General features: G+C 38.4%; 1 protein-coding gene across 1 annotated transcript in view; it reads right to left on the reverse strand.

Moving 5' to 3' along the window:
* Window positions 1-420: 420 nt before the first annotated feature.
* Lrrc8c (leucine rich repeat containing 8 VRAC subunit C) overlaps window positions 421-19,859 on the reverse strand; it is a 95,063-nt gene continuing 75,624 nt past the window's right edge. Inside the window, exon 4 of the mRNA XM_076863544.1 lies at window positions 421-6,826. Within this exon, the coding sequence (XP_076719659.1) occupies window positions 4,553-6,826 (2,274 nt within the window). The 3' untranslated portion in view covers window positions 421-4,552. The remainder of the gene's footprint in view (window positions 6,827-19,859) is intronic.

The raw sequence follows: 19,859 nt of genomic DNA on the forward strand, positions 1-19,859 counted from the left end.
TTTTTCTTGTTCAAGGTTTCCATAAGCCTAGAGTGACTGTGGTTAATTAGCGAGGCCTCCTAGCTGTGCAGAACCACTCTGATTCCTTTAAATAACCACCATCATTACCATAAAAGTATTTACTGAAAGCTGGGCTGGACAGCCATTGTACAATTTGGTCAGGCAAATGCCCAACAATTGCACTCCAGATTATATATTAAGGCGCTAATTACCCAAATGGAACTCCAGGGGAAGCTTAGGTAGATGCAGTACAGTGAATTAAGGAAGGAAATAATTAGTCACAATTACAGAAACTAGCTCAATACCAAGTGAAAGAATGCATGCAGCCCATTTCCGGCAGAGCACAGGGAGACTTAGTAATAATAGTTTAAGAAATGCAAAAGATAAAAATGACTTATAAAAATGAGAAAGGGACTAATCTCAGTGTTAACTTACAAAAATGACTTTATTTAAGTTATTTTCTGTTCCTATGTACTACATAGCCAAATAACATTAAGACATTTTATCATGAATTTGTATTATGACAAGTCAACTTTCAAGCCTTTTTCTTGACAGTCTTATAAGTTTTGCCAGTAGTTGACACAATCTGAACACTTATAGACAGTGAGGAGATGAGTGGCACATAAGGCATGGAGTTTCAACCCCAATAAAAATACGCACTAAAGAAGCAAAGTAAGGTGGGAGAGAAGTATTCAGAAAGAGGCAAATTCAAACAACATTAAAATCCATGCACAGAGCCTGTTACTTGACATGGCCAAGAAATCAAATTGTCCAAAGTTAGATACCCCATGTCAAATTCTTCTGATTAAAAAAACATTTCTTGTGACATGGGGAGATCTTCCTGTCTCTCCAAATGAATGCAAGTATGCCATCTTCATCAATGAATGACTCCGAGAAGACTGAATAAGAGTGGATACTAATTTGGAAGGCAGGAAAGTGTCAGAAGCATGGTAGTGGGACCTGATCTGAAAAACTTACAGCAGGTCATGTTCTGATCAAGGCCATCCAAGTTCTCTTACCATGTTTCTAAGTAGATAAGAGAGAAAATTGTATAGACCCTTTAGGCAGTCTATTCCCCCCTAATTATGCTGTTTTGTTCATTTGTTTTGCTAACTTGAGGTTAACCCTATCCAAAGTTATTGAGATCCTGTCCCAAAGGTGAAATATTTGAATAGCATCATCACATTCAGGATTCAAAGGAGAATGTTAATTGAATCTTAATTTATCCTTAAAAAATGAATTGAAATTATGTTGACATTTATCTGTTCGCTACTAAATACTGCTGACAGTGTTCATAATGATGGATCATAAATGCTTCTTGTTTAAATAAATATATCATGATAACTAATCAGGTATTTGATATAAAATTAAATTAGAGAGTAAAATAAATTACTTAAAGAATGGACTTCACTTATAATAGAATATAAACAACAGCAAAACCCTACTAGGAGACATCTTAAGAGATGAAGATTTTGTTTCTTTTTTAACATCAGAAATCATAAAATATGTATTGTAAGAACTTGGACTTCTTTATTCCAAGTAACCCAAGGAAGACTCAGGTTGTTAATACCCTTCTACAAACAGGTTTGAGATATAGGTAAGGAGGCGCCTAGAAATGAGCACGTACTTGCAATAGGCATCTCTTCCCAGCTTTTCTGAGAAAGCAGTGCCTGCCGCACAAGATACCTCGTAAACTGTTAGGAGTCATTAAAATAGCAGGAAAATACAGTGACAGGGAAAGAGAGGTGAGCACTAAGAAAATTTTATCACTGTAAATAACAGATTCTACTGTATCAAAAACCAGGACATTAAAAATGCTGCATCAAAAGCAAAACAAACCCAACACATAAGAAGAAGATAGAACAGCTTTCTGAGGCAGGGTGTTCTGAGGGGGGTTCCACTGGGATGCATTTTTTCCAACCAGATCACCACCAAACAATTATTTCTACTCTGCATTTCAACAATAAAACTCACCAAAAAAAGCTTACCCAGCATGAGATTCAAGCAGCCATTGGAGTTAATAATACGTAAAATGCCTTTTTTTTTTTTTTTTTAAATATTTACACAGGAGTTACTCGTGAATTCTATTGAGGTGGGAGAAAGATAGCTAGTTGTCCTTTTTAGCAAGAGCACTTGGAAAACACAGAAAGTGATTTAGGTAAATACTTCTGTCCACTGAGTTGATCAGTTAAAGAGCTTTAGAAAAAGGTCAGCAGTTCATTTACCTGAGTTTCTCATTTAAAGGCTAAATAGTAAGTAATTGAGTGCTTTTACCTAAGAATGTGAACAAAATCTTATAATATTAAAAGGGCCAGAGTCAGAAAATTTAGATTTTTGATTTTTATAAAATCTAATAGAAAGATCTATGAATTTCCCTTTAGTTAAAACATAAAAGTTGTGGACCTATGCTGATCTTTTGAGTATTATTTACAACTTAAGTTGGGAATCAGCTTGCAAAATCTTTAAGAAAACAAATCAAATTCTTTTGGAATTTTGAGCAAGTGATAAAAGCCAATTATTAGTGACTTATTTCACTGAGGAATCCATATGAGGTTGCTAGTTATTACTAGTTCAGCATAAATATAATTTTAACCTGAATAGATCCCTTTTGAAGGGTGATAGAGATAATAACCATACATGTCAATCAAGAAAAACAGTGCACACAAGTGATCTGCCATCAGGTGTCTAAGCTTACTTTTCAACAGGGTATTTCAGTCATGCTCAATCATGGACAATCTGCCAACAAACTCCTTGTTTAAAACAAACAGGACTATGTTTCTAAATACAATACAGTGTTCATATTTGGGATCCCAATATTCTGGAATTGAATATTTTATCATATAAGAACTACACCACGTTACTATTCTAAAACATCATGATTTTAACTTCAGGTCTAAATAAATCAGCTCCACAAAATCACATTCTGAAACTTCAACACAGAACAGAAAATGTGAAGCTCTTGGTCTCTGTGATTGGATTATTAAACAAGTAAAATGTATTTTTCCCTTTAATCCTCCACCCCCTGATGTATCTAAATGTTTAAAACACAATGGAGGTACATGTGTCTGCCCAGCAGTCACCATAGCTGCCTCTTGTACACAGCGCAAAGTAGAATCGGGCAAATTCACCAGGATCAAGGAGCCATTTTTAAAAACAGCATTTTAAAATCCCAAACCATCTTCCCACTTTCTTTTGCTATTAAGTTACAAAGCTTTATCGGGTCAGCCAGGGAAATATTTAGCCCAAATCCCCATATTATGTTGGATTTTAAGTACAAAGGTAAATAAAAGCTCTGCTGATCGTCAGGCAAAAATTCTTGCTAAGTGACACCACTTGGCACTTTATTCACACTTCTAAAAAAAAAGTTAACAGAACCATTTTAGATGAGATATGTATTTTAAGCCAGAGAGCAGACAGAGTTTCTGTGCTGTACCACTAGCAGGCTTGTGGAAAATCAATAAATATACATATGTATTCATATATATAGAAGTGGATTATTTTGTGAAACAGGCAGGATTTGAATAGCTTACCACTGCCACAGTGCCTAGAGGAAAGGAGAGCTGAATGGAATATACCAGCTCTTCAACAGAGTGCTTTAGTAGTGACTTTTTTTTTTCTCCATCTGATGCATCTACTTATCAAGATATCAAAGATGATTAAATTACTCAAAAAACAGGCTTCTAAGTCTATGATTTTTAAATTTAATTATCTATTAGGATGTTAAAATAAATCTAATTTCTCTAGGGCTCTTCACCAGTACTGCATAGCAATGTTGAAATTACAGCAAGGAGGTGCTTTTGTATTTAGTTTTAAAATGTTTTTTTAAAAAAAAGGTTGGTAAAAACACAAATCAGTTGAATTATAAATCACTAATACAAACATGCCAACCAGTAAGGATTGCTTTCTTCATGAACTTACAAAATCCTTGTCTAAGGATAATTGTCACTGTCGGTATATGAAATAATACAATTTAGGGGCAAATTTTAAAACTAATACCCTGACAAAGGACTTTAGTGAATTTATACTTCAGAGAACGGTTTTCTGTAGAATGAAAGGCTTGGCCAATGGAGAAGACAGCTGTTATTAAAAATAACTAACAAGCATAGATTCCTTGGTGTAGACATGATGAAAACAAAAACAGGGACCCGGTACTGGTGCAAATGGGCTACAAATGACATTGGCAAGATCTCTTCATCCATTTAAAATATGCCAAAGTGCATGCAATTTATATTTCCCTCCCTTTTACAAGAATGAACTGAAAAAAATAAAACAAAACCAAAAAAACAGATGGAACCATCTGTTCCTGTCAGTAGAAAACAATAATAGATACATTAGGTTCCAAGACAAATAAAACTTTAAAATATTAATATTGAAAAAATACAATTAAATTTTTATTAAAAAATACATACTCCTTACTCAATCTTTGTGTACATTTTGTTTCGTGTGAAAAAGAAAAAAAATAAAATAAAATAGGAAAGGCATTAAGACTACCTAATTACTTATACTGTATTTGGTAGAAGCGTGTTTCAGTCAAACTCTGATGAAAAATAAGTTATTCAGCTTTCATTTGCTCCCGGACGTCAGAAGGCAGAGTTTCAAACAGAGCATCTTCCACAACCAAACCAGCTCTCTTCAGAGCCCGGCAGTCACCGAGTTCTGGAGGGAGGATCTCAAAGTGATTGCCTTTGACATCTAAGTAGGAAAGAAACAGTAAATTTCCAATTTTTGGTGAGAGTACAGACAGGCTGTTTTTCCCAATCTTCAGAGTTTTAAGTTTCTTGCAGAAGTAGAGTTCATCTGGAAGGCTTTCCACTTTGTTACAAGTGATGGAAAAATACTGTAAACTTTGTAGAACTCCAACTTCAGGTGGGATAAATCGAATGTCATTGTAGGATAAGTCCAAGTATCGGATTTTGTTGCATAGGAAGAGGTGGGAAGGCAGCACCTCTATTTTATTGTGACTGAAGGACAGTCGTTCCAGGCTGGTGAGCTTCTTTATATGCTCGGGGATGTAGGTGATGCTGTTATGCCACAGTTTCAGCACTGTCAGCTTTCTCAGGTGCTGGAAGCTCACAATTTCTTCTATAGATTTCAGGTTGTTTTCTTTCAGGTCCAGTTCCTGGAGGCTGAGCAGGCTGAACACGGCATGGGGAATGCGCTCCAGGTCACAGTGGACCAGTTCCAGCTCTGTAAGATTGGTCATCTTCTTTAAGTTGTTGAGCATGACCAGCTTGGTGCCGTCGTTATGGATGCACATCTTTTGGAGATGGCTGGAAACATCCACCACTGCCTGAGGGATTTTGGAGACGTTACTTTTGATAGAGAGGATTTTAAGGCTTTTGAGATCCCGCAGAGACTCAAGGGTAATATTTTTGGATATGTCATGACTTAGAGAGCCAACCAGGTAGAGCTCTTCCAGATTCCGGAGTCCATACATCCACGGGGGCAGCTCCCTCATGTCATCAAACTTGACGCTCAAAACCTTGAGGTTTTCCTTCAGGAAAGAGAGTGCTGCGCTGTGGATTTTGACAGAACACTGGTGGAGAGAGAGCTCTTGGAGATTGTCTAGCTGTGCAATGGTGGCTGGGATCATTACATTCTTAATAATTTCAAGTTTTAGAGACTGCAACTCTGTGATTTCAAAAACAGTGTCTGGAAGGCCAGAAAGCATGATAAGAGGCAATTCTAGTCGATTATGGGCATTTGTCTGTAGCTTCTGCCTCAGTTTGTCAGGAGTCCACTCGTTATTTAAGTTCAGCTGCTTCAATTTGTTTTCACTGACTTCGGACAGGAACACTGCAAATCTCTTGGAATAGAGAGGGTCATACTGATCTATCATATGAAGCATAAAAGCAAAATCATTTTTCACATCTGGAATATCATCAATTCCAGTCTCCTGGCGGACATACTCAAAGGAGTATTCCCTTAGGGAACGGTAGAACAGCCAGTATAAGGTGTAAAGGCACGTCAATCCATAGATACTTACAAAGCACAAGTAGCAAAAGGAGAGTTTCGAGAACAAGTGTGCCATGGTATGATTGCAAGAAAAGTTTTTATATCCAGTCATGTCCTGAATGTCAACATTACAGTCCACTGTAAACTGGACTTTGGAAACCAGAGCGCTATTATATGCAATGATTATTAGGAACTTGATAACCTTCAGTACAGTCTGGCGAACATACATGGCATATAATATATCACCTTCTTCCACGTGCAGCCTGAATTTCTTCACCTTCTCAAATAAGGCCTTTGCTTGCTCACCTTCCTTTTTATCCAGAGCCCCTGCAGTAGATTTGTCAACCACAAACTTCTCAGGGATTGACTTTAGAGATTGAGAGTTGACCAGGCTGCCTTCTGGGCCAGACTGGGTGGTGTTGGACCTGTTCATATTGTTCTTCCTGTTGTCCTTTTCCTCAGAGTCCTCCCCAGACACTTCAGATAAAGCCCGTGTGGTCCAGGGAGAGTCAAAACACTTCCCCAGGATGGAGATGAAATGTTCTATTTTGGAGCTGGAGCCAGGGAATTTGAACCAAAAGTTGCTGCAGAGCATGAAGACCAGGGTATGGATGAGCACAAGGTAAGGGAAATACTTGGCGTACCAGTGGAGGGCTCGCTCATAACACATCTGGTTTATGAAACTGTACTGTTGCAGGTCCAGGTCTGTCTTCAGTCCTTTCATTTCCACAGTGGCAGGGTTCCCGGGAGATGGTTTAGGTGGAGGCAGTGGGGTGGTACTGGCAACAGCTTGAGACACATTCGAAACGGAAGTGTGGTTCTGAGCAGGCTGCACTCTTTTCGGAAGGCAGATTATCTTGTCCTGCATGACCTGAAACGCAGAAATAATATGTTCAAATTATATTACTCTAAGAGCTTTCCTAATGTCATTAGTGTGAAGAAAGGAGCAATATCATCCAATAAATGTCTGTTTCCTCCGCCTGGAGAATATAATGCTCAATTCCAGCACCAGCATTTTACTCTTAGCTCATATGTTGGAAAAAAATGAAATAAATATCTGACTTTATTTCTCATGTGTAAGCTGTGACATAAAACAGCAATTTTTTGAAGACACAGAACAAGTTATAACAAAGTGACTATTTAGAGAATCTTCATATATATATTTCTAATTTGTATCTCTTCTCTCACCAGACACTGGAAAAATCAGTTATTGGTCTGGAAAGTATATTTCCTTATCAGATGTAATCTTGAGTTAGATGGCTCCCAATATTATATTATTTTATACATGAGTAGTAAAAGAATTGGAAAGAAGAAATATGGAAAAAATTCTAACTTTATTGTTTCCCTTTTTCTTTCTACTCATATCCTGGTTTTTATGCAGAAATTAATATGAATGGCTTAATACAATAAAAATTTTATTAATTTTTTTGGGGGTGCTGGGGATTGAACTCACAGGCACTCAACCACTGAGTCACATCCCCAGCCCAATTTTGTCTTTTATTAGAGACAGGGTCTCACTGAGTTGCTTAGCACCTTACTATTGCTGAGGCTGGCTTTGAACTTGCAATCCTCTCGTCTCAGCCTCCCAAACCACTGGGATTACAGGCATGCATCACCGTGCCCAGGTTTGTTAAGTTTTTATACTAATCATTTCTTCAGAGAGAGATGAAAGAAGATGGAAGTGTTCAATAGAAAAATAATTATATCTAAATTTGCTAGCTTTTCATACAATATTGAGAATCTCTCTCTCTCTACTGATGCTCTAAGTAGTTGAAAACAATGTTATGCCAAAAGAATGTCAAGATTGCAATTTGAGAAAGAGAAGGGCCCTTTTTGAAGAGGAGGTAGGATGAGGCAGAATATACCTTGAATGAACCTGGAGGAATCATATCCATGAAGGAGCCCAAGTAAGTGGAACAATCTGAACAATTAGCAAACAGTTCCAAGGAAGAATAATAAGTGAGGACTATACAGCAATGACATGCGGAATTAATAATTCAGGAGAAGTCTACTTGTACTTGAAGATGTCAAATGGTGGGAAATCCAGTGTTTGGTGATTCTGCAAGAGTAGGGTATCTCACGATGTTGTCATGTCAAAGTCTTTTACATTGACTAGAGAGGCAGAAACTGAACCCATTGTAAAGTGGACTGCTATGGCATGGTAGGTGGCCACAAGCTAGGGATAAGGGAACTAGCATCTCAGCACACAGAAGTACGAAGTTGTCAGTAGAGTGAAGCATTCAACATTTAGGGAAGTGCTGTCACACAGGAGACCATTAGTAAATATTTGCTGAGAAAGTGAATGAATCCAGAACTGCCACCAGTCCTTTGGCTCAGGGTTGTATGGGCCTGGGTGTCAAGGACACCTCTCTTAGGATGAAGATGAAGATTGTTGACAACAGCAAACTTATATTGTGCTTAGTATGTGACTGTCCCTATTCTCATAATGTCATGGGGCAGGTACTCATTGTTTCCATTTTGCTGATGAAGACACTGAGGCATGGGCTCAGGTTAAGCAACTTGACTGATGTCATCTATAGCAAGAATCATCTGGACCCAGAGTCCATGTTTCTTATTTCATTTTACTGAATTTCTAGGAATAAATCAAAAGGATCCCAGTATGACTTTGTCCTAGATAACAAGTACAAGCTTTTTAGGTACTAAGCTTGCTGCTTCCCATAGCCTATGCATAAAACAAGAAATGAGGCTAGAGAAAGAGAAGTAGAGAGAAGCAGGGGAAAGGAATGTTCTTCCCTGAGCACATTCTCCAAGAGTGACACCCTTGGGCTAATATGTTAATATGACATTGTAAATGATGTCATGAAAACATAGTGTAAAAGCAAGACTAGTTCAAGTCAAGAAAGCAGGCACCTTCTTAAAAGGTGCTAAGTTCTTGCCAAACTACTAGGCAGGCTCTCATGCTGTCCCTCCTGTAGGCTTGCTCCTAATGATGAAGATGGGTAGGGTTTCCTGGCTGCTGCACAGAATTTCAGGCTACGCTCTGCACCAGTGCACCTGGCTGAGGGGCAAGCATGGGCTGTAATCTAGCTTGTGCTTCTTTACTTAACTATATGCACACAGGGCTATGTCCACACTGTAGGGGTGGCTTTTTATATTTTGCACAAAGGCACCTGATTGGCTGGGGGGCTGCCATGCTGGGAAGGTACACCCCATTCTTCCCATTCTGCAGAATGAGATCTGCAGGTTCAAAAGAATGACTTGCTCAAGTTCACACAACAAGAAATGACACAACAGGAATCACAGCTGTCTTCTTTTTCTGGCCCAGTGTTCTTCCACTCTTCCACATGGTCTTCTCATTTCATCAGCTTCAGTCCATGTAGGAGGGTAACATTAGCCAAGTTCCTTTCAGACCTCTGATTTTATGTGTCTTCTAAAATCTTCATGAAGATATAGTTTTTGAAATGTGCCTGCTCAAATTCTGGGAGGGTAAAGACAGTGATTTATTTTCCAAAAGCTGTTAACCACTCAGAAATGAGAACTGAGTAGGAAAAAATACTGGAATTTAGTCACTAAAAACTGTAGCTGCTCATGTTGCTGAGGGAACATATCATTAGAAGATTCCAGTACAGAGGCAACTCCAAGTAGAATTCTGAAAAGAATGCAGGGACAGGTTGTTCAATCCAGAACTATGAAAAGTAACAACCACCAGCTTAGTGAGTCCTGCAGTCAATGGTATGAAGATTTAAACAATAAATCAGTTATGGGAGAGAGGAAGTCAGTTTCTTCTGTGTTTAACAGAAACAGTATATATATATATATTTTTAAATACTGTGATATCAGGAAGGACTGGGAGAATGATCAGCATTTTCAAAATTATATTCAAAAAGAGAAAGAATCCCCCTACCCCCAAAGGCAAGATAGAATCCCTAAAAAGGGGCTGTGGTGATACAGGGCATTTTTGGGTATCTCTGTAAAACTTGAAAAATTTTTCTTCATCTTTTCTGCTTTTTTAAGAAGTCTGCAAGTTAAACCTGTACCTCACTTCTCTTTACCTTTACCCAGCAATTGAAAGATTAGAGTGCAAAACAAGTCTTAAAGAAAGGCTGCAAAACAGACTTGGAAAGAATTAATTGTGGGGTTCTAGCTGCCAGCACAGGACTACGCTAGAGTATGGGCAGGGAGAAAGTCCCCAGGCACCTCTCGTTATAAAACTCTATGTGAAGTGCAGATCCTCCCCAGCAGCTCCTCCAGTTGCAGTGTGGAGAAGTTGTGCCCCTCTCAGGGACAACCATGAGGCTGCCTTTGGAAAGAAAAGGCTTAAGTATAAAGCTGCATGTTGAGTTTATGTAGGGCAAGTAGAGGAGGAGGGGAAGAAATTGGGGGTGGGGGCAGGGAAGAAAGGAAAAAATTAAAAAGCAAAGTGAACAGGAGAATGTGATCCAAAACATACCAAGGGGAGAAAAGTATCCAAAAAGCTGATATGAGAATCCTTCTCAGAATGAAGCCATTTATGTTAAGGAAAATAGATCAGAGTAAACATGAGAATGAGGAGAGGGACACAGAGAGGCGCACCTGACAGCTAGTGTCAGGTGAAGCCAAGGCACAATTTGCCCCCTCTCCATTGTGAAGAAAAACAGTATTGTATAAATAAATTTTTTGGAAATCACAGCAAATTCATGCTTGGATCAAAGTTGAATAGAAAGGAAGAATTTTCTCAGGATGGGTAAAAATAAACTATTTCCATGAAGCAGATACCGGAACATGAGAATGGAATCCTTCGGGCGTGTGCCAAAACTTAAGAGAGGGCACTGGACTGGTGTTTGACCCTAGATCCTCTAGATCTTCAGGAGCAGCTGTCATCTAGTTCAGGCAAGACCTGAAGAATTTCAGAGAAGGAAAAGTTTATTTGGGGGCTCACAGTTTGGTCTCAGTCCAAGACAACTGGCTCCATTCCTTGGGGCTTGAAGTGAGGTAGAACATCATGGCAGAAGAGCGTGATGGAGGGAAATGGCTCATATGATGATCACCAAGCAGACAGAGACTCCGTTCTTCAGATACAACATATATATCCCAAAGGCACACCCCCAATGACCCACCTCCTCCAACCACATCCTACCTGCCTTCAGTTACCACTCAGTTAATCCCATTAGGGGATTAATTTACTGATTGGGATAAGACTCTCATAACCCAACCATTTCTCCTCTAAGTCTTCTTGCCTTGTCTCACACATGAGTTTTTTGGGGACGCCTCACAACCAAATCATAATAAAGTCACTTATGCTAAATGCTACATGATTAAACTAAAACTTGAAGGAAGCAGATCTCCAAACAGACCAGTGCTTCCTGAGAGCAGGAGACCTCAGTCTATTTGCATCAGAGTAATAAGTAAGTCCTCTCTGCTAATTTAACCCTGATAAGTAAGTAACCTAATGTTAACCAGTCAGCTTTTTCCCTATTGTTCTTTTTCCTTGTCTCTACCTATGAAACCCACTGCTATTCTACTGCCCACCGGGAGCTCTCATTCTATTTTGCTACCTCAGTTCATGAATCACAAATAAAAACCAGTTAGATCTGTAACTAATTTTGTCTTTTGAGAGTCAGAATCATAGCACATATGCTGATTATGCAAAAAAAGTGTGGTCTACATATTTAGGCATTGCCAGAGAAGCAGTTCAGTGAAATGCAGAACATATCTGTGACACAACCTATAGAATAGATGCCACATTTGTGTGCATGAGACCCCGAAGGGCTGAGATTAAAACAAAATAAAACAAAACCACTTAACTTCAGATGAACTACTTGAAATAACAAAGATAGAGCAATATAAATAAAGACCAGCTTATCTAGCACATGCCAAAGGTGTAAGTGACATATCCAGGACAGGGGTAGGACACGGGAACACAGTTCTGGTCAGTTCTGAATGTACCTTAGGGAAAGTAATCATTATGGAGTCTCTACTCTTAGTTGCTTTGTGAGGGATAAAAGAACAATAAGGCCTTCAAGGTCAAACACAGGAGAAAGACATTTAAATCAGTTATTAGTGTGAGAAATTCGTCTTTTTCACAGCAAACTTTCTAATCAATTTCAGAAAAAAAAAAAAGAAAAACCTGGTAGTATTTTTATTGAATTAAATTTAAAAACAGGTATCTTTATGGTGTTCATCCTTCTGCATGATGTTTGTCTCCATCTAATTGTGGCTTTCAGGGTTGTCTTATAGTATTCTTTACAAAGGCTTTATAAATTTACTGTTAAGTTACACCTTTAATTTATTTATTTTTGGTTACCAAAAATCTGTTTTTCCTTTTTTAAAATATCTTTATTTTATTTATTTTTATGGGTGCTGAGGTTCAAACCAAGCGCTTCACACATGCTAGGCAAGCACTCTACCACTGAGCCACAACCTCAGCCCTGTTTTTCCTCTTAGCACAATTATTTTTAATTCAGAAGGCACAGTCTCCCTACCCCTATGCCATTCTTCCATGAGCCCTGATAAATTTGGTTTCAGATTTATATGCACATTTACATACGTGATATATAAACAAATGTAATCCCACAGTATGTATTGTTTCTGAAATATGTATATCTGAAATATGGGCTTCACTTTTATATGTCTTGGAGATTTTACTATATTGCACCTGGAGATCTTTTTCCTCTTAAGTGCCCTGAAATTATACACTGTCGGTCGATGCACAGAACTTCCTAAAGACATTTCCATGATGATGTGCATGCAGGTAATTTTGCTATTAAGAATTGTGTTTTTTTCAAGAGACTGCACACTGCCTGATTTTATGTGGTATTCTGAAAACCAATTCAGAGAACAGAGAGGGACATAGAACAGATGAGAGGTCACGGGTTGGGCTCACTGCAAGGGTTCACACACCAGGGATTCCTTAGGGTGTTGAGATTCTTCTGTATCCTATTTAGTTGGAAGAATCTATGCAGGTTTTAAAACTAAAATATCTACCTTAATTAGACAAAAGGCACATTCTCTTTTGGGGGGTGGGGGTACTGGGCATTGAACTCAGGGGCACTCAACCACTAAGCCATATCCTCAGCCCTATTTTGTATTTTACTTAGAGACAGGGTCTCACTGAGTTGCTTAGTGCCTTCGCTTTTGCTGAGGTTAGCTTTGAACTCGTGATCTTTCTATCTCAGCCTCCTGAGCCGCTGGGATTATAGGCATGTGCCACTGTGCTCAGCAAAAGGCACATTCTTAATGGTGGGAAGGCTAAATGCTATCTAATATCAACACTGCTCTGCCAGATTTTTTTTCTGGTATTTTTATATCATATTTTAGCTCTATTTTCACCTGGGTGATTTTGTTATATTTTAGATGTCCACTTTATATAGATTTTTAAAAATCCAAACTAATCACCTTTCTCTTTTTTTTTTTTAACAAATGAATGTAATGCAATATGTTATTTTGCTTGCTCATTTCTAGACTCATCATTGCTTATTTCTAGACTCATCATTTTACGTCCCTTCTTCCTCCTCCATCTTGTCTTCTGTTGCATTGGTAACCTCCCCTACATCTTATTTCCCACCACCCTCTACTCCTTGTCTGGTTAGGAAAATGTAGGCGGCATATCTCTTCTTCTAGATGTTATCCACATTTTCTTAAAATGTACACTTAAAGTTTCTCAGTATCCTACTCCTCTCCCAAGAATGTTTTAATTGTTCCCTGAACTATCCAATTTGATTGCCCCTGGAGTTTGTTTTAGCTTTCTTTATTATTTTTACAATCTGTGATTAACTTTGATTGACTATATATTCATTAAACCTAGGGCCTCCAGTTTTCTTAGATCCTGCATTTCCCCAGCTGTGTTCCTTTTCCTTTTGAAGCATAACCACTCCTTAATTATTTATTAAATAAGAGTCTGTGGATGGGAAACTCAAACACTTGTAGATCTGAAAATGTCTCTATTGCTTTCATTCTTGCATAATAATTTAAAACTCTGTGTTGAAAGTAATTTCCCCATAACATTTAAAAACAGGATTCCATTTTCTCCCAGGCTATTTTTCCTGGTGAGCAGCCTACTGTCAGATTGATTTTGTTCTGTAGTGGCCAATCTACCTTTCTCTATGGTGGTTTCAAGATTTTACCTTGAATCACAGATTTCTCTACAGTTTCATTTTAAATTTCAATTTATGTGGATTAATCCTGCACCATACCTATAGGCAAGCACTTACTTCAATTTTTCAAAAATTTAGCAAACATTTCTTTAAATTGCTTAAAATATTGCTCCTTCATTTCTTCCAAAATTTCTATCAGACACATGTGAGAGCTTTGTAGTCTATCTTTCCTAAGGGTGCCTATGCTTTGTAATCCTTGTCTTTCTTGGAACTTGGGTCTGGGTAAACTTGGTACTCTTGTCTCATTCATAATTTCTTTATGCAACTGAGTATACTGCAACTGTTCTATCAATTGATATTTTAAAATTCATTAATTGTGTGTGTGTGTGTGTGTGTGTGTGTGTGGTGCTGGGGTTTGGACCCAGGGCCTTATGTATGCCAGTCAAGTGCTCTACCACTGAGCTACACCCTCTCCCCCATTGAATTTTTCATTTTCTAAGAGTTCTACATTTTTTATATATATCTGCTTTTAAGTCATATCTCTTTTTTAAGTTATGCCTTTATCTTTTTGACCACTCTAAATATATATTCATTTTAAATTCATGGTCAGCTGTTTGAAAACTTGATTTCATCTGGAGTGAACTAGTGTTTCAGTTGCTAATTTTGATTAGCCTTGCTTAACACACTTTTCTTCAAGTGTTCTGGGTGGCAGGCACATTTAGAATGGGAGGTTGTTTTTCACTGTCTCTATCATGTGTGCTCCTGTGGCTTCCCATACCGAGTCAGGCCCTGATCCGCCATTAGTTCTTATCATGGAATTCTGATGTTCCATTGTGATGTCAGCACCTCTCAGTTCCAGGCAGGCAGATGGGGCAGGCTGACTCAGTTCCTGGATGGGAGGCACCCTAGATGGACAGTTTCCTCTGAAGCACCAACTCTAGCATCCAATTGTCATTCTTTGCAGCTTCCTTTTGGGAGTAGGGGCCTTGGCTTCAAAGGGTGACCAAGCTCTAGTCTCTTATCTGACTTGATGCAATTATAATCCCCTTCATTGGCAGGAGCTGAGCTCCTGGCTGATACTGCTTGCTTTTGGCTAACAGCCCAGCCATCGATTCAGCCCCATTCAGTGTTCCATTTATGCTTCACAGAAATGCTTGTTTGGTTTTTGAGTCCATGTGTGTGTGTTTTTAAAAAATCTCTTCATATTTATCCATCATGACTAAAGACAAACAGAGGAGGGTGTTAAAGTATAATACTTCCTTTATCAGCTATTCCATAAGTGTTTATGTGTGCTTTAATATAAAAATTAGTCAAAACAAATTAATACTATGAACAATTGGTGTTGCTTGGGTAGTGCCAAACAGCGTCAACTGGCCAAATTCCCCCTCCTCAAAAAAGGCTGAATTCCTCTTTCCCTACCAACAGCATATGAGACTGCTTAGTTCCCTACATGTTCTTTCTCTACAAACTACAATCCATAAGCTATTCTTCAATTTCAGCTTTTTAAATGACAGTTATGACTATATCATCATAGAAAGAGGGAGGGAGGGAGAAAATTTGCAGTATATGATAAAATAGGTGGTACCATTTCAGCATGTTAATTTGTGATCCAAATGTATTCTTTAGTCTGTGCCTTACTCTTTAAAAGGACTGATCCTATAATTTTAGCAGCTTGGGAGGCTGAGGCAATAGGATCTCAAATTCAAAACCAGCCTTAGTAAATTAGTGAGGCCCTAAGCAATTTAGCAAGACCCCTCTCAAAAAATAAAAAAAAGGGCTTGAAACCACCATTTGACCCAGCTATCCCACTCCTAGGTCTATACCCAAAGGACTTAAAACACCATAATACAAGGACACAGCCACATCAATGTTTATAATAGCACAATTCCCAATAGCTAAACTGTGGAACCAATGTAGATGCCCTTCAGTAGATGAATGGATAAGGAAAATGTGGTGTATATATACACAATGGAATATTATTCAGCATTAAAAGAGAATAAAATCATGGCATTTGCAGATAAATGGATGGAGCTGGAGAATATAATGCTAAGTGAAGTTAGCCAACCCCCACAAAACAAATGCTGTATGTTTTCTCAGATTTAAGGCTGCTGATTCATAATGTGGTAGTGGTGGGGCAAGGGAGGATTAGATGAACTCTAGATAAGGCAAAGGAGAAAAGGGGAGGGGGATGAGAAGGGAGGGGGTATGGGGATAGAAAAAGACAGTGGAATGTATGGCCATCATTAACCTAAGTACATTCACGAAGACATGAATGTTGTGAATATACTTTGTATATAACCAGAGATATGAAAAAATGTGCTCTATATGTGTAATATGAATTGTAATGCATTAAACTGTCATATACAACTAATTAAAATGAAAAAAAAATTAAAAAGGGAAGGGGATATGGCTTAGTGGTTAAGTGCTCCTGGGTTCAATCCCTGGCACTAAATAAATGAATAACAAAAAGACTGTGCCTTGGGCTGGGGTTGTAGCTCGGTGGTAGACCACTTGCCTAGCATGCATGAGGCACTGGGTTCAATCCTCAGCACCACAGAAAAATAAAAAACAAATAAAATAAAAGCATTCTGTCCATCTACAACTACAAAAAAAAAAAAAAAAAAAAGACTGTGCTTTGTGCCTTACCCTGGTTATGGCAGGTTTATTATGGTAGAATGGAGCCACAGAAAGGCATGTGGACTAATATGATGGTGATTGCCTTTATCCTTCACCTTCCCTCTACCCCAGATTCAAATTTAGCTGGTACCCAATGGCTCTATCCTAAAGCTGATCATCCAGACCTGCCCCCAGTCTGTCAGGAGGAGCTGAGTTATTGTTACTGGCCTCTGACCAAAGAATGATGTGACAAGAAAAACATCCCAAAGAACCACTCCCTAGGGCTTCTTTGAAGACACCAAGAAGAGACTAGACTTCACCATCTAAAAATTTTTAAGAATTTACTGCATATTAAGGGTCACAGGAAAATCAGAGGCATGACCAGGTGTATCTGTGGTTCTGTTTTAAGCACTTGCAGTCTTGTTGGAGAGATATGAAAAAGAGTACAAATGAAGCAATGTGTATGCCAGGTGAGTTGCTAGAGGAGCACAGTTAAGAGTCTGGGTGTGGAGTAAGCAGGAAGGCTCCATGGAGCTGGTGGTGAAGAAGGCTTCATTTGGGTCCTGGAGCTCCTAGATGTGAATAGGTTACCAAGGGACAGCAAGTCAGAAACTTGTGGGTTCCAGAGACAGGGGCAAAAGGCTGCATTTGAGGAGAAAATAAAAAGAAACTGAAATGATGGATTATCAACTCTCTCTCTCTCTCTCTCTCTCTCTCTCTCTCTCTCTCTCTTTTTTTTTTTCTGAGGTAGACCCATTTTTTTCTTGGGCAAAGGGATGGAAGTAGAATGGAAGGGAAAAACTTTCATGTAACTAAGTTATCAGGCAAGGTACAACTTAATTGCTATGAGCACTTTCTTCCTGAGACAAGATGCTAGTGGACAAAGAAAGCATTGTTCTCAAAAGGCTTAAGATTTACTCTCATCAGTGGTAGGATTAACTATGAAAATACAGGATTTGTTTCAAGGATAACTATTTAAAATGTTTTAAGTACAAAAAACCCTTGATGAGATAGCAGAGGAACTGAAAAGGCAGGGTTGATGGTGAACATCTAAATGCTTTGGGGCTTATTCACAAGTGATTTCGGGTCAGTCTTTGCAGGAGCACAAAAATAGACATCCGTGAGAACTATACATGTTGCATCTCTTGTCACTAGGACAAACACAGTCCTTGTATCCAGGGGAAATGGAAAAGCAAAACTGCAAGTGTGAGGCAGCATTTCTTTCCTGCCATGCACATACCATTTTCCTCTTCTTGTGTTTTCTTTCTTTTTTTTTTAAAAAAAGTAATTAATTACTTTTTATGGAGTGCTGAGGATTGAACCCAGTGCCTCACATGTACTAGGCAAGCGCTTGACCACTCAGCCACACAACCTCAGCTCCACCCCTCCCCGCCTTTTTTTTTTTTGGTACTGGGGATTGACTAAGGGGCATTCAACCACTGAGCCATATCCCCAGCCCTATTTTGTATTTTATTTAGAGACAGGGTCTCAAAGAGTTGCTTAGTGCCTTGCTTTTGCTAAGGCTGGTTTTGAACTTTTGATCCTCCTCTGCTGCAGCCTCACAAACTACTTGGATTACAGACACTGCCACTGGCTCTTTTTGTGTTTTCTTAAAGACTTTATAAAAGTGCAGTTTCAGGGTTACAGAAAAATAAAGAGGAAGGTACAGAGATTTCTCATGTCTTCTGCCCTCACAGGAACATATCTTCCCCCATTAGGAACATCGGTCACCAGAAGGGCATATTTGTTACAATTTAAGAACATACATGGATACACCATTACCACCCAAAGGCCATAGTTTCTGTTTTAGTTCACTCTTGTGCATTCTGTAGGTTTGGATAAATGTGTAATAATACATATCCGTCATTATGCTATCATATAGAGCAGTTTCACTGTCCTGAAAGTCCTCTGTGCTCTTACTACTCATCCCTCTCCTCTTCTGCAACTCACCCCATACCACTGAAATATTCTTCAATTTTGCCTTTTCCCAAATGTCTTCTTGTTGGAATTAGACAGTATGTATACTTTTCTAACCAACTTTGTCCACTTAATAATGTGCATTTAAGGTTTCTCTTCATCTTCCCCATGGCATGATAGCTCATTTTTTTCTGGATAATATTCTATTGCCTGTATTATCTCTTCCTTTTATGATGATAATTAAAATTTACATTAAGGTCAGCAAAATACATAACATCCATGGAGAAAGTTTAGATTCAGATAGTCAAGAGAGAGAAGAAACCATTTAAAGCAAATTGTCAGATTTTAAGATGTTTATTAATAAACGTCAGGCTGGCTGGATGTGTAGCTCAGGTGAACCTAGCATGTGTGAGGAGCTGGGTTCAATCCCTAGTACCCCCCCTCAAAAAAAAATAAAGAAAAAAGAAAACATAACCCAACTTCAAGGGTGAAGTAAAAAACATTTTTTTAAAAAATTGGTTGCTCATTTCCTAGGAATAGGAATAATAATAATAAAACCTCCCAAAATTCAAAAAACAAATAAACCCTGGCACCTCTGAGGCAAAGTTTGTGTCCTTGTGAGGTGGGGAATCCAAGAGATTGAAGGGATGAGTTCATTAAAACTTGGATCTTTGAATTTATAAATTTTCTCAGTGGTAGAGTATAACAACAGTACTTTTTTTAAAAAAATAGGTTTCATTGACATGTTATTAAAACCAGATATCCAGCAAATCTTCTTGAGTTATGCATCATTAGAAATTTTCATACTTGAGGAACATCAAATGCCACCAGTCTGGTAGAATTTCCCAAGTCATTATTATACAGAATAAGTAAAGGTATAAAGACCCATAAGCTGCTTAAAGGCAGGAACCATGTTTTATTTTTATTAACTGGCACAAAGTAGGCATGCAATTACTATTAGGTGAAAAAAAACTGTGCCCACAAAGGAGAAGAAACCTCAGCCACAGCAAGTCCACAAATTCATACCCTCAGATGCACTGGACACCTGGAGTTATGTGACTTCCGTTATCTTCCTCTGAGATGAAACAGTTCATTTCACACATCCTCTGAATTTCCAGTGATGTCAGCTCAGTGATTCCTCAAGCCAAAGGTCAGTGCTGACTCACCACATAAGACATACCAAGAGAGTGCCAGACTTGGGAAGTACTGTCCATTTATTCCCAAGTTTAAAAACAATCACATCTACATTAGAATTATGTATACATTTTGATATTTTCTCAGTAAATACCACTCTCCTATCACTGTCAATGCTGAAACATCAACTTCTCTGAGACATAG

This window comes from Callospermophilus lateralis, chromosome 7 (genome assembly GCF_048772815.1).
Source record: "Callospermophilus lateralis isolate mCalLat2 chromosome 7, mCalLat2.hap1, whole genome shotgun sequence".
Taxonomy (NCBI): Eukaryota; Metazoa; Chordata; class Mammalia; order Rodentia; family Sciuridae; genus Callospermophilus; species Callospermophilus lateralis.